Source organism: Peromyscus eremicus, chromosome 1 (assembly GCF_949786415.1).
Source record: "Peromyscus eremicus chromosome 1, PerEre_H2_v1, whole genome shotgun sequence".
Classification (NCBI taxonomy): Eukaryota; Metazoa; Chordata; class Mammalia; order Rodentia; family Cricetidae; genus Peromyscus; species Peromyscus eremicus.
The window spans coordinates 190,425,874-190,441,207 of record NC_081416.1 but is presented as its reverse complement, the minus strand read 5'-3'; the positions used below and the strand labels follow the sequence as shown (position 1 = coordinate 190,441,207).

The 15,334-nt window shown below is 40.4% G+C and overlaps 1 protein-coding gene across 1 annotated transcript; it reads right to left on the bottom strand.

Moving 5' to 3' along the window:
- Positions 1–9,255: 9,255 nt before the first annotated feature.
- On the bottom strand, positions 9,256–15,049 carry LOC131903826 (PRAME family member 8-like). The gene is made up of 3 exons (XM_059254610.1): positions 14,763–15,049; positions 11,152–11,739; positions 9,256–9,823 (listed from the first exon to the last, which is right to left on the bottom strand). The coding sequence occupies exons 1-3, from the start codon at positions 15,047–15,049 to the stop codon at positions 9,256–9,258; spliced, it is 1,443 nt and encodes a 480-aa protein (XP_059110593.1).
- Between the last annotated feature and the right edge of the window lie 285 nt (positions 15,050–15,334).

The window sequence follows — 15,334 nt, the reverse complement described above, 5'->3', positions numbered from 1 at the left end:
AAATCTTTATATTGCATCCATGAATCTCACCTCACTATGAAATATTGACACCACCCACAGATCATTAGTATTAAAATCATAAAGAACTAAAAATTAAACATCTTAAGCAACTCAATTAAAAGTGAAGCACAGAACTAAGCAACAAGTTCTTGAAAAATAAAAGCAAAGTGGCTGAGCAGCACTTAAACATTTAATACAATTAATCATCACTAAAATGCAAGTTAGAACAAATGTCATATATCATCTTAGAAAACTCTGCATGTCCAGGCTCAATAAAACAAATGATAGCTCGTTCTGGTAGGGATGTAGGGAAAAGAAGAACTTATCTGTTCCTGGTGAGAGTGCAAACGTGTTTCAGCCACTTTTGAAAAAAATGTCCCAAAGATAGCATACACTGTCCTCTGAGTTTTATATTTTTCCACACGCTTTTGGCAATGTTTACTGAGATTTTCAGAGGAACATTAATACAAATGGTCTATACACAGCTAGGCATTCACAGTTGATTGTTCTAGCACCTTCAGCAGCAATGCATTCTACATTCATCACTACCTACTGCAAGCTTCTCTTGACTGAATTTGGGAGAAGATATCTATCTATCTATCTATCTATCTATCTATCTATCTATCATCTATCTATCTATCTATCAATCATTTGTCTATCTATCTAATATATCAATGCATATATATGTATATGTAGAGAGAGAGGAGTGATTGACAACATAGACATGTAGAAAAACAATTATCAATACTCTTTTATCCCTAGATTAACTAAATGTTGGTTTACAATTCCTGGCATTAATTTAATCCTGTGGCGCCGTACTCCATTCCAGTGAAGGGAGTAGTGAGTTATCACTTAAAGTACCTTTCCAGTGTTTCTCCAGTGAGAATATTTATCTCAATGTCAACAGAGGAGATTTCAGTGTTTATTTCTGGACAAGACACTAATATTTTTTCTAAATAAACAACCTAGACAACATCTTGTAACACTGTGAAATCTGGTGAGTGAGGAAATCTTGTTTGTCAGGTCAAAATTTATTTTTCTGTGTCCTAAAATTAAAATATGTGCTGTCTACCACAGTAAGGTGTTTTCATCCAGTTATAGAAGGGAATCAAGACCAATGACAACGCCTTATATTGATTTATTTCTGCAGGGACCTATCTAGACTTTAACTAGTATGGAGATAAGCTCACTAGTTGAGTTTCTTCTGGAAAAAAAAAACATAAATTAGACTATTACTGTGTTTGCAAGTTTTTGGGGGGAACTTCAAAATGGCAGACTCAGTTATGTGAAAATGTAGAGGATATGAATTGGTGGGAAAGCCCCCCCCACACCCAATCCATTTTGTCTAGTTACAAATCTTATGGGAACTAAAACCATAGGGCAAATTACAGAGATAAAGTATTGAAATAACTAGATTCTGGGCAAATTCTTGTTGAGGAAATCCAGGAACTCAATAAAAACACATAGCTGACTTTCAATCCTTCCCATTTCAGACTTCAGTGTTTTCATTCCCTCACTGTAAGATAATGTCTGCCTCCAGAGATCAAAGATAGGTAAGGAAGTGTTTCCAGTCTCTTCACATTTCACTTAGGTCACACTGGGAAGTTTCTTGCAATTGCCTTAGCTAATCTTTGGGAAAATTACTAAGAAAAGTTCATGACTGACTGATCATGCCACATGGCTAATGTAGGTGAAATGATAATTGCATGTCTGAAGGGAGGTGAGGTCATAAAATCATAGAACCATATCTCAGGCAGAGACTGCACAATTCCTGCTGAACTCCTGACCTCTGGGACCATGGAACTGAGATCAGCATCCTATTAAAAAGAGGTATATATTGTGAGTATAAACGATTGCCAATGGTAGAGTACTCATAGTAAAACTTATGAGAATGGTCATAGCAGAAAAAGAATGTAAGTTATTATATAGATGTGATCTGAAAATGATAATATTCTGTTAATATAATACATGATTTTTAATGTACTACATTTTTTTTCAACAAAACTGAATACATGATATGTGACTATCATAATTGTTTGGCTTACTATTTCTTATATCCATTGTGTGAGTCATCAGTGGCTTTCCTGTAATTGTGAGCTTATGGCCTCTTTGAAACTGGGCTTCAGGCTCACGTTGCATTATAATGTCTGAAATGTACCAACATTTACTCAGATGACTCAGTACCTACTGATATTTTAATTAACCAACAAAATAAGCATTTATAACTATATGTAATTTTTGCAGCAAAAAGAAGAAATTATCAACACAGTGACTAGCAATAGATTTACATAAAATCAGGTGATGTGTTAAACAACATTACTGAATGAAAATCATAAGAGAATTGCATGTATGTGTGATCTATGTACGATAAATGACATATGCTTTCAAATTGGTGGAAATTTCCTAACAATTTGGCAAGGAAAAAAATCAGCTGAATATTTCTAGTAAAACTCATTGTGAATGACTCATTACATGGTGCCCCAACATCCTCTTCTCATGCACTATCCTTAGGCTGATAGCAGGACCTGATGCCATGGGAGCCAGTGAGGTGGCTGTAGAAATGATCTTCTTGTCACAGACTATGATTGGAGTTCTGGACAATTCCTATCTCCTCCACCATTATCTGTTGTTTGATTTCATGGGGTGCAGGTTAATGTCCACAGACTGGATTCTGATGCATTTCCCTGTAGCCAACATCATACCTTTGTTGTATAAAGGAGTGGCTCTGACAAGTTTATACAATATAGGGTTCAAAGATGCCTTTGAAAATCTCACCTTTTAATTTTCTGGAGTTGTTATAGATTTGTGCACATTACCTGCAAACCCTCCTCAAATTCAGTTTCATAATCAAATTACACCACATGCTCCTCAAGAGCTATCAGGGGATATTTGCTGGATAAGTTCATTTCTACAGGTCATTATTGGTGGTTTGCTATCCTTCCTTCAGAAACTTGAAGTGGACTCAAACAAATCCTTAATGAGATTCACAGATCACAGTGTTCTATCATCCCTAATCCATATTAATGAAGCACTAAATACACTATTATTCTGATCGGATTCCACAAAGAATTGATTGCCTGTTTAATAGGTACTCATTCCATTCCCAGTGGACTACTGTTTCAAAACCATAATCATCCTAATGAATGGCTTAATTTGTCCCCAAATTTCACTTGAAAAATTATGATAAATTGGATATGTTAGATATCTTGATAAGACAAATATATCACATAGTGGCTCACTTAAGTAGTATGTAGCTGGATATTATAATTTGTCTATTCAATAAACATATAAATTATTCTCTTTACTGTAATCATTCTTTGTTTCAAGCTAATATTTTTGGTTTCCCTGGAAGTTTAAATAGTCTTTATTCTTTATGGAAGCTCATACATGTTTTAAAATAAGAAATCGTAAGGAGTTTTTCTGCTGTCAGTTTTAAATCTTGTATTGGAGTGTAGAGAATATTCACTAATCTTAGTTTCTCTGAATTAGTGGTATATATAATACTTCACACTATTTCCAAGAGTGTAAAATTTGTGAGCCACACTGGGAAGAGTTTCCCCACAGCATTTACAGTTAAAAAAATTTCACTCATAGCCATAAAACACAATCCTGAACCTCTTAACCTCCATACTTGTTGCTGGTCCTAACAGCTCCCTCAGGGAAGCGGGTGAGAAGGCACAGCATCAAAGACAAAGACACTTGGAGTCAGGGGAAAGGAAAACAGCAGACTCATTTATTCAATAATGGGGAAAGCTTATATACCCTTCTCCCAGCATGCAGGCTGTGTTCCAATCTGCTGATATGGCATGGTCATCCCTCATTGGCTGGGTACCATCAGGAACTCTGATAGAGATTTGGTGAGATTGTGTGCTTACCCCTCATTGGCTAGGCATGATGGACCTCTAACAGTGATCAGGACCTCTGACAGTGCCTATTGCTAGGCTCTCAGGCAGACTCTATGTGTATGCCTTGTCAACTGGTTTGAGTCAATTTCCTTGACCCTACAGGCATGTCCTACTAGACATACTGAGAGTATTTATTGGACTCAATTTCTTCCTAGATTGCCTACTGCTTTTATAGAGACTAAAATTATGTCCTCCACTGACATCAATATTTTAGCTTGCAAGTTGTATTACAACAATGACAATATCTTATCTATGGTTCACATATCAGAGCCCAAAATTCTTTTCCATGGTTTCTAAACAAAGGAAATATTCTTACTGATGGACAACTGATGTTCTGCATACTGCTTAATTTGCTATACACACTGCATAGGTCTAATATTCAGGATATAACATGAGTTATTATGAAAAGGCTGCCTGTTTTCTTGCATCTGACACTAATATGATGGCATTCACCCTCCAGACCACCTGTTTTACTAACAAAATACACTTGGCTAGGTCAGGAAATTTTCTTCTCTTTTCTTTTTGAGGTAATAATTTATTTATACCATTTCACTCTTCCATTTCCTCCCTCCAATGTCCCCGATATGTCCCTCCCCCCTCTTTCAAGACCACTATCTCATTTTTTACTGTTATTTAATGCATATATGTATTAAATGTACATACATACATTTACATATACATAATAAATATACCTAAATATAACCTGTTGAAAACATATGCTATCTTGATGAATTTATTCAGGACTGACCATTTAGGAGAATCTACAGCAACAAAGCAAGTGCTAGACTAGCACGATACTTAACAACTAAGAACATTTTTCCTTCTACACATCTGTCCTTATATGATACCATGTACTTCTTCGCTCATCAAAGAAACTTCTTTTTGCAACAGAGAGAGGCCATTATTGAAAACAACAACTGACCAAAATTTAGACTACTGGATCCTGACACCAATAGATACATCTACCAAACTACCCCATAGTTAAGGCTCAGGGGGTATTGAAGAAGAAGAAATAGAAAGATTATAAAAGCCAGAGAATCATGACTTTTGCTGTGAGACCGTGTCTCATAGTAGTATCAGAAGTTACCTCCATTAAATCTCATCAACATAATTGTCAACAGGTGAGCTTAACAAGAATTACATAAATAAATATAGGGAATTGGAAAAAGAAAATCCCATAAGGCTTCAAACCAACACAAAAAACTATAGGCAACCGAGGAAGGCTTAGGAAAAGGAGAGGTGGCTTTAACTGAGAAGAGCACACCAATTGATTGTCCATTACTATACAGTGTATTTTCTTAGGCATCCAAAGGTTGATTTATATTTATATACATTACTTTATGTGCATATATTGTCTGCATTCATTTATATACACTGGATTCACATAGGTTGTCCAAGCAGTAAAGCATGGGTCATGGGATCCACTGCAAATGGAGTTAGAGATGTTTGAAGTCATCAAATGAGTGTTGGAATATGAAACTAGTTTCTCTGAAAGAGTTGCATGTGCCTTCAAATGCAGAGCCAACACTCCAGTTTCTAAGCTGTACTAATTTGATATGTGGTAAATACCAGAGGACCAGATAATCTGTTCTCAGAAAGGAGGGTATGAGTTGATTCTATAGATTGTTTATGCAGACAGCAGATTCCCCAAAAGATGATGTGTGTGTTGTGGAGGGAGCACAGCAGCACTGTGAGTAGCTGAGACAGAGCTACAAGGTTCAGATTAATGGGCTTTGATCTGAAGCTGTATCCAGAGCTGAGGATCCAGAAGAAAGAGGATGAATCCCCACTATACACACACAAGGCACTTCTAACCAGGAGCCACTCCATTATTTTAAAGTATCCTGGAAGCACATGGACACTAGAAATCCCAAACATGAAGCCCAGGTTACACTGTCTCCTCACTTCAGTGAATAAGTTTCCATGGAAATACATCAGACTCCTATTGGATAGATTTACTATGGCTTATACTGGCTGCAAACAAGCTGTAGTTTGGAACTTGACATTCAGACACATTTTGGAATAACAAGAACACACCCTATATTATAGTAGACCCTTAGTATGTAGTGTGTGATAGCCCACTCCTGTGTGTTGATTGAATTGTTAATGCTATCACATGTCCCACAGTTTCTCTGTGTAGCCCTGTCTGTCTTGGAACTCACTCTGTAGACCAGGCTGGCTTTGAACTCACAGAGCTCCATCTGCCTCTGTCTCCCAAATGGTAGGACTAAAGGCATGAGACAACAAAGCCCAGCCAATATCCCTTTTTAGAAAGTTTTGGTTTTCAGGGGTTATGTAAGCATTATGCTATCTTTATAGCGTCAGTTCTGCCCAGAGTGATTTTTTTCAGCAGCCCTCCCCAATTAGGTCATATGGAGTTATCAGGCAGTACAGTGACTGGTCAAAAAACACCTATTAGTGTGTACTTTGTTTTGTTTTCTCTTAGTTATTTGCATACCCTATCCACAATTTCCCCTCCCTCTTCTCCCAGTCACTCAGTCCCACCTCCCTTCTGACTCCCCACCCTAATCACTCCTCTTCCATTTCTATTCACAGAAGGGCAGGCCTTCCATGGATATTGACAAAACACGGCATATCAAGTTGATCACGTTGCCTTGTAGTAAGACTGAGTAAAAGCAACCAGTATGAGAAATAAGGTGACACAATTCAGGAAAGACGTCAGAAACAGCCCCTGCTCCCACCTTTAGGATTTCCAGTAGAAGACCAAGCTAAATAACTGTCACATATATGCAGAGGGCCTTGGTCAGTCCCATGCACACGCTCTGGTTGTTGATTCAGACTCTATGACCTCGTATAGGCCCAGGTGTTTGGTTCTGTGGGATCTCTTATTATGTCCGTGACTCTTGGGCTCCTATAATCCTTCCTCCCTCACTTCAATAGAATTTCCCAAGCTTTTAACCATTTGGTGGATGAAGTCACTCTAACAACTTTTGGGCTAGACATCAATCTATGAATATAGCAGAATATCTTTAGGCATCATTACATTGACATCTTTTTTCCTCCATGACATCTTTTTTCCTATATGTCTCTGGGCTGTCCAACATCTGAGTGCTAGCAATTCAATGACATTTGTAGGTCCACTCTGGTGACATGGGTCTCAGGCTGGACCAGTCATTTTTTAGCCACTCCCACTCACAATCTCCAAAAAATCCTTACCTCAGCACATCCCATGAGCAGGACAGATTGTATTTTGAAGGTGGGCTGGGTTGTTGTCCCAACCCCTCCAATGGAAGTCTTGCCTGGTCACAGGCAATGACCAGTTCAGGCTACATGTCTGCAGTTGTTAGGAGTCTGAGGTGGGCTCATCCTTGTAGATGAGAAAGAAATCATGAACATAAGACCCTTCAGAATAGCCACAAATAATATAAAATATCTTGCTAAGCAAGTGAAAGACTTGTATGACAAGAATTTCAAATCTTAAAACAAAGAAATTGGAAAATATCAAAAGGTGAAAAAATCTTCCATGCTCATGTACCGGTAGAATTAACATAGGAAAAATTGCCATCTTACACAAAGTACTCTAAAGATTCAATTTGATTGGCATTAAAATCCTAACAAAATTTGTTATATGCCTTTAAAGAATACTCAAATTCATATGGAAAAACAAACATCCAAGATAGCTAAAAAAAAAAAATTCTGTATGGTAATAGGACTTTTGGATGTATCACCATCCCAATTTCAAGCTCTGATGCAGAACTATAGTAATAAAAAACTGAATGGTATTAGTATAATAATAGACAAGTTGATTAATGGAACTGAATTGAAGACACAAACATAATTTTTTAAAGACTTATTTATTTAATTTATTATGTATATAATGTTCTCTCTCTCTCTCTCTCTCTCTCTCTCTCTCTCTCTCTCTCTCTATATATATATATATATATATATATATATATATATATATATATATATGCTTGCAGGTCAGAAGAGGGAACCAGATCTCATTACAGATGGTTGTGAGCCACCATGTGGTTGCTGGGAATTGAACTCAGGACCTCTGGAAGAGCAGCCAGTGCTTTTAACCGCTGAGCCATCTCTCCAGCCCCACAAACATAATTTTTAACACAATATGAACATCTAATTCTTCACTAAGATGTCAAAATTATACAATATGTGAATAAGAATGCATCTTTCAACATGTTACTGGAATAACTGGATGTGAATATATAGAAGAATACAAAGATGCATATTTATTGTGTAATTTAATAAAAACAAGTTAGTATATTACATTGGGATAGCATGCAGTACAAGTGACCTTTAATAAAAGACTGCTATTGTATATTCTAATGAAAATCAAAGAAAAAGTGTAGGATTTAAAACTAACTTATTGCTATGTGTATTTTGAAAAAAGGAGGGTAATAGTTAGAGTGGGTACTCCATTAAGAGAATAAAGAAGAGCTTACATCTGAATACTAACATCCAGATCTCAGTGCAGTAGGCACAGATAAGGAATTTTGTTCCAGCAAACTTAGATGTATGTACAGTGCCTCCTATCTGATTATCCTGGGTTGTAATTCTCTCCATTCACCAAAACTTTCTTCATAACAGGGTAGTGACTTCAGCCACATGGAGTCCTGGCTTGTGCTGGGGGCTGCAAAGCCATAGGAAAGTGGCTTTTTTTGTTCTCATGTCCCAAAAGTTGGATGCAAGATGTAGCAAGAGTACTGAAAGATCAGAGAAAGATAAAGGAGCCAGATACTAGAGAGATGTCTCACCTATACCAAATCCTCAGGCCAGAAAGACAGCTCCTGTCTCCTCCAGCCTACCCAGTCATATCAAGTCCTGTCTCAACCTTCCTAGTGCTGGGATTAAAGGCATGTGTGCCTGCAAGTACTGGAATTAAAGGCACGAGAGCCCATGTCCTGGGATTAAAGGTGTATACCACCATTGCCTTGCCTCTATATCTAACTAGTGGCTGGCTTTGCCATCTGATCTTCTTACAAGTTTTATTTGTTAGTGTATACACAAAATATCACCACAAAGGTAGCATCCTGACTTTGAATGAAAAACTGACTTCAATGACTGAATAGGGAACCAGAAAAAAACATGCATAAGTTTACAACTACCATGCATGGGGAAGCCACTGGAGATCACATGCTGACAGAAGTACACTTGGAGATGCAGATCTGTCTTAAGGATTCTACAAGATATCTGCCACCCTGGTCCCATTGTTCTTCATCAAGTCATTCCCTATAGCTTGATTCCAATGAACACTATTTTATTCCTGATATATCAAACACTGTCTGAAACCACAGGTTCTTGAACGCCTTACTGAAAGTCCTATCCCCAGACTTTCATTTCTCAGTTTCTTGGTTCAATCAGTTCCTGTTTATGACCAACAATGACAAAGTCTGGTCTTCCCATCAAAGACACAGCGCTGGAGACATTTGCAGCAAATGTTTGTGGCAAAGTAGATAGTTTTGGGCTGTCTTTTGACTCTGAGTGTATTCAGGAGATCAGGACACACTTTTACAAATTTGTTGACTGAGACATATCCCAGGTCATCATAGCACTCCAGTGGGGCAGGGTAGAACTCCTCAGTTATCTTGCTCATATTGGCCAAGCTTTGCAGAAGGTCCTTCAGGACAGACATGGAAATGATATTGTCATAGAAATTTACCCTGGTTAGCTGGATACACTGGCTCAGAGCAGGCATGAGGGCACTGAGCTGAGAGTCTCCAATACCACAGTCCTCTAACTCCAGAGTCTGCAGAGTGGTTGTTACATTCTCAAGGAGAAATTGGAAAGGTATGGGACCTGCGTTGAATAACTCTATGCCAAAGAGATTCAGGTGCTTCAGCTGAAAAAGCCTCTGACACTGACATAGGTGTTCCAGGTCGGACTGTGAGAACTCACAGAAATCGATGGACAGAGACTCCAAGGGGCTCTTCAGGCATCTAAGGAAAGAATAAGAGATGAGGTCTGTCTTCTGGTCTGGGAGAGCATTTCAGTGTTGACATTACTACAGAGATAATGCCTTAGTTGCTATGATAAAACACCATGACCCAAAGCAATTGGGAGAGGAAAGGATTTATTGGCCTTGTGATTAGAAATCCATAATCCATCACTGAAGGAGGACAGGGCAGGAATTCAAACAGGGCAACAACCTGGAAGCGATTGATATACAGAGAGGCCATGCAGAAATGCTGCTTATTAGCTTGTTCTCCATGGCTTGCTGAGCCTACATTATGGACAACAAAAGCCAACCAGCCCAGGAATGGCCCCACTTACAATAGCCTGGGTCCTCCCACATCAATCACTAATAAAAAAAATTCTCTACAGGCTTACCTACAGGCCAATATTTTGAAGGTATTTCCTAATTTTGAGTACCTCTCTATCAGGTGACTCTAGGCTGTGTCAATTTGATATGAAATTAGACAGCAAAGGGTACCAGAAGAGCAAAGTCAGTGTGTCTTTATGTGGGAGTTGAATACTATTGGTGTTCCCTCACTGGAGCCACACCATTGCTTTCCAGGCTTATCACCATCATATTTGATAGTCTCAGAATCCAGTGTTGCAGCTTCTCATTCCCAATATGTCAGAGTACCAGAGGTGGCCAATACAACCTAGAAGGATTTTCCAAAAGTGGGCTAGTCTTGAATGGTTCTGACAATGTCTTGGCTTCTGTCAAGCAGAACTCATTACAGTCCCACCTTCCCAACATAGCCCGTGTCCTCTTCTCTGCATCAATCCTTGAAATTGACTCTCAGCCCATTTCTGCAAATTTCATATCTACTAAGTGCAAAATGTGCTTACAACATCTGTCCATCCACTGGGAGTTAAAAGCTGACAGAGGTTCTACATGGGAACAAAGTAGTTCCTGTTCATAAAAATATGAGGACAGAGATCCCAGCCAAAACTGCAGGTATGGCTTCTCCCTACTTTAGGACCCTCTGCTTTGTCCTGTTACCTCTCATTAGGGTGGACAGGACTCCAAGGAAGAATACATAACACACAGTGAGACTCTATGTGAGCCATACAGTGTGTCTACTACTAAGAAAACTCTCTTCAAGTCACTAACAACATCTTAGCAATTGGTGAGCGGTCAGTGAAGCAATTAAGCTTCTGACCCAGTTAAGATGGAAGTCAGAGCATTCTCAGATGTTGTGAGAGGCCATAGCTGTGAAAGTCACAGTGGCTGGCTGATCTCAGTTGCTCACTAATCTCTAATGGCAAAGAGGAAGTTTTGCTGTGGTAGCAAAAACAGCTCTCCATCCTTCCTTACCTGAACAACTGTTTCATGTGCTTACTCGAGAAGTTGGTACCATTCATGGAGAGATGTTGGAGACATTTGAATTTGGAGATTTGAGAGATGAATCTCGCAATATACTTGCCCTCTATGTCTTCTAGGGTATTTACAGCTTTGTTGGTATAAATGTAAATGCATGATAGATGGAGTTTGTGCAAATTTTTCATCTGGCCAAAACAACATGCAAAATGACTCAGTGCTTCAGGAGTCCAGCTTGTGCATAGTTCCAGTTCCTCAATGTAGTATGGCTGGAAAGAGTTCAAAACCATCTTGATAGTCTCCATAGGTGTCTCAAAAATTGTCATCTTCATACAGCGCAGCTGCACAAAACGTTTTTGTTGCTGGGACCACTGCAATAAGTACGCTTGCTCTTCATCCAGGTGAGTTCTTAGGTCAAAATCAGTGACCACCTTCAAAAGCCGTCTCAGGGCATATCTAGGACCATTTCCTGTTTGTTCTTTACCCAATGTCCCTTTTGAGCTCTCTCCATATTCTGTTCCAGGCCATACATCCCAGAAGACATGGTGCACATTCCTCAGGTCCAGGACTTGAAGCTTTGATATTCTTTGGGAGAAAAAGATGAATGAAGTGTCACAATGAAAGCAGGACAAAAATGGAGTCAGCTTTCATTCCACTTATCTAATGACAGCAACACCTGTAAGGCACGGAGCCTGAGATAGCTCCTGTCCACAGCTGGCCCTGACTATAGACTCAGCAGTGAACTTCATAAGATACACATGGAAACCATAGCAACATCTTCTCATTACCTAGGAGGGTGCAGCTAAAAGGCTGCTGTCAAAAGCACAGGCCATTGTGTGTTAGCAGGGAGGACAGAGATGCAGAAGGGCCAGTCATTACCAGCCATCAGCCAAAAAAGTCCTGGCGAGAGCATGGCTGCAGCAAAGAGTTCTCCTTCTTGCTCATCCAGTTGTTCAGACTCACATCCACCAGTGTCAATCATGTTAAGTTTCAGTTGGGTTGTTCTGCCCCTTCCAGAGTTGTGCACAGTCCCACAAATGCTTTAGGCCCTTCTGGCTTTTGCCAACACCATCCCTGGCCTTTTCCTATGGATGAGATCCCTCTCAGAGCTCAATTTTCATTGGTGCCTCCTGGCCTCTTTGAAAAACCTGGTACCAGGTGCCGAGATTTCTCTGGCTTAGCCAGGGTAAGCTGGACCACCATTGAGTATGGGATGTCCCTCTTTAAAGGCTTGATCCTCATTTGGTCCTTCCTTTAGTCTGGGGGATGCTCACAAATACAGGCTGTAGTGATTCCTTTCGCCCTCTTATCCATGGAAAACATGCTATAATTTTTGGGACCTTTATGATTCCTCTGAGCGATCAAGGAAATGGAAAGATATTCCCCTTTCCCTACATTATGCCTCCTTTTCCTCTCTCACTTCTTTTCCCTCTCATCTGCCTGTCTCTCCCTCCCCTACTCCAACATGGTCTTTCACTCTTTCATACTTTCATTTTCGGCTCTCCCCCTCCCTCAAACCTCTTGCACTAACTGATGCATATGGCATGTTTCTTTAGTGGCAATGCTTGACAGAGTCCATCAAAGCTACTCACTTCAGGGCTAGGACCCTACCCACCTGCTTCACTGGCAGCAGATCTGTTCTCTTTCACTTGCAAATAATCTGCTTTCTCATTCATTAACAACTTTGCCTTCCATTCAATAGCAACAATTGGGTCTCTGGTGGTACTACTAGCTTTTGACCACTTCCCTAGATGTGAGGCTTCATTTCTTGAGCACAGTCCTCTCCTCACCTTCTGGCTTTTCTCAAAGTCCTGGTCCCAGGTGACTATGTCTCTTATGGGCTCTTTGTGGTGATATAAAATAGGATACATAGTAGAATATTTTTGCTGAATTTGTCAAATGCAAATGGACTAGATGTTGTTGATGTATTTGTTGAATATATATTGCCTGCATATATTGTATATAGTTATTGTACTTATTGTATATAGTTTTTATTATATTAGTTATAACTTTGTTACATTAGACAAAAAAAGGGAAAATGCCACACTGGGAACTGGGCCAGGCATGGTAGCACACACCTTTAATGCCAGCACTAACCATGGATGTCTGGAGGTCTACACAGACAGGAAGTGATGTAGCTGGGTGGAGAGAGGAAGTAAGAAGCAGAACAGAAAGGCATATAGGCATGGGTATACAGAAAGTAGGTCTCTTTGTCTTATATCTCTTAGCTTTCAGCCCCTGTTTTTGTGTGATGGCATACTGAACAGCTTGTGCCCACATAATTTGATCCTCCCTGGATGCCTGAGATGCCAGAACATTCAGGCTTTTAGATCTTCTCTCTGCTTCATCCTTGGAAACTGGTTCATATACCTCCTTGCCCCACTGGGATGTCTTTTAGAGGCCCACTGACCATTGTTTGGATGAGGCTGTTGGGGAACCAAGAAATAATTCTCCATTTTCTTTCTTTTTCCTTGCTCCAAGACCTGCTTGTGTATGTCTGCACTCCCTCTCTAAATGATCTGTCTTTCTGCAGCAACATGCAAGTAAGAGATGCAGAAGCCAGTTTCATCTTGCTCAGCACACACTGGTTCTCCCTTTCTGTTTACTTAGCTTCTGTTTAATTCTGTGTGTGTGTGCATGTAACTATTAACAGTCACCACGTGGCTCTCCTCCATCTTGGCTGGTAAACTCATCATGATTTCTTGTGAGCTCCAAGGAGTCATTTTGATCCACCTGAACAGCATCTTGCCAGGTTCAAGCAGAACCTGATGGTTCCACAGAGCCTGGACAGTGAAGTGAGACAGCCAGCTGTCCCAGGATGTGGCCAACCACCTAGCTATCTCAGGTCCCCAAAAGATGCTCAGTGCCCCCAGGTCAGCAGGAAGCAGTCTTAAGAACACAGCACCCACATCCCCCCTTACCTGCTACCCCTTTCTAGTTCCCCACCTTTTTAAAATAAGCAAAATGGAGGAATGTTAGCATTTAGGCATCTGTGCTGGCCTGCCCTGAAAGGATATATCCTCAGCTGCAGCCACTAAGAGCACTTCCTATGTGCTTTCGCTGTGTTTCCTAATAGAAGGTGGCCCTTGCCCACTTTCTGTCTCTTTCTCTTCCTTTGCTCTCATCCCCAGGGACCCTTCTCTGCCCCCTTCACTGCTCTTCCCCCTAATAAACCTGTTGCATGGTGTGACTCCTTTCCGGTGTTTTTAAAATACAACTGTCACAATGAAAGAACAGGACCAAAACAGAGTCAGCTGTCATTCTACTTATCTAATGTCAGCAACACCTGCCAGGCAAGGGCTCCTTGCATGAGCTACATCTGAATACTTGTCCTGCTTCCTTTCATTCAGTTACTGTTGAATTCTTTTCTAATTACTTAGTGTGTAGGATAGAGAAGACTAAACCTCCTATGACTACATCTACACAGAGGTGCCTTGCACTGCTGAAAGAAGGTTACATTATTAGTTTAATTATAAACAGAGGCTGCTACAGACTTGCAAGCTGAGAACATCAGATGCCTGCAATCCACCACTGACCTCATTCTACTTGACAACACATTTCCATACCAGTAACCTGGTGACTCCCTTTCTGTTCTCCAACGGCCTTACCTGAGGTGAACCTTCTGTGCCAACATCATGTCTACACCATCCAGCACAGCTTGTAGTATCACCAGATCTGGGACCTGCATCAGTGCCCCCACAGGGAGGCAGGAGAAGGGCCATTCTGCCACCATTGCTGTCAGTATCTTCATATGTCTGCTCTTGAAGGCCTCCTTGAACAGGGACGGGAAGAACTCCGTGGGGAGCTGCTGCAGAACTGAGATGGCCAAGGCCTCATGCCTCAGCAGACTCTTCACTGCCAGTCCCAGGAGTGTGGATGGGGCCTGATAGATCATTCTGATGGATCTTCAGACAGAAGGACCTGGTAAAACATTCAAGAGACCTATTTCCATGCTATGTCTTAGGAATTTGTATGTCTCACCCATCATAGGAATCCCCTCCCCAGGGCCAGAGTTCCTGCTCTGGCAACGGTGAAGAACTCAGTGTGAGTTCTTATAACATCTGGTAATCTCAAATTCCCATCACCCTCAGCATGTGAATCATCACATAAGAGCTGGCACGGGCACAAATCAACCATTGTCCCACCAGATACCAAGTTCTGCTCCTCTGAATCTAAATCC

What these genes read in the sequence shown, in the direction of transcription:
- LOC131903826 (XM_059254610.1), bottom strand. Translation starts at nt 15,049, where the DNA reads ATGATCTATCAGGCCCCATCCACACTCCTGGGACTGGCAGTGAAGAGT. An exon ending in GCACAGAAGGTTCACCTCAG is followed by an intron (nt 11,740 to 14,762) that starts GTAAGGCCGTTG and finishes TTTCTCCCAAAG; the next exon opens with AATATCAAAGCTTCAAGTCC. An exon ending in CACATGAAACAGTTGTTCAG is followed by an intron (nt 9,824 to 11,151) that starts GTAAGGAAGGAT and finishes TTCTTTCCTTAG; the next exon opens with ATGCCTGAAGAGCCCCTTGG.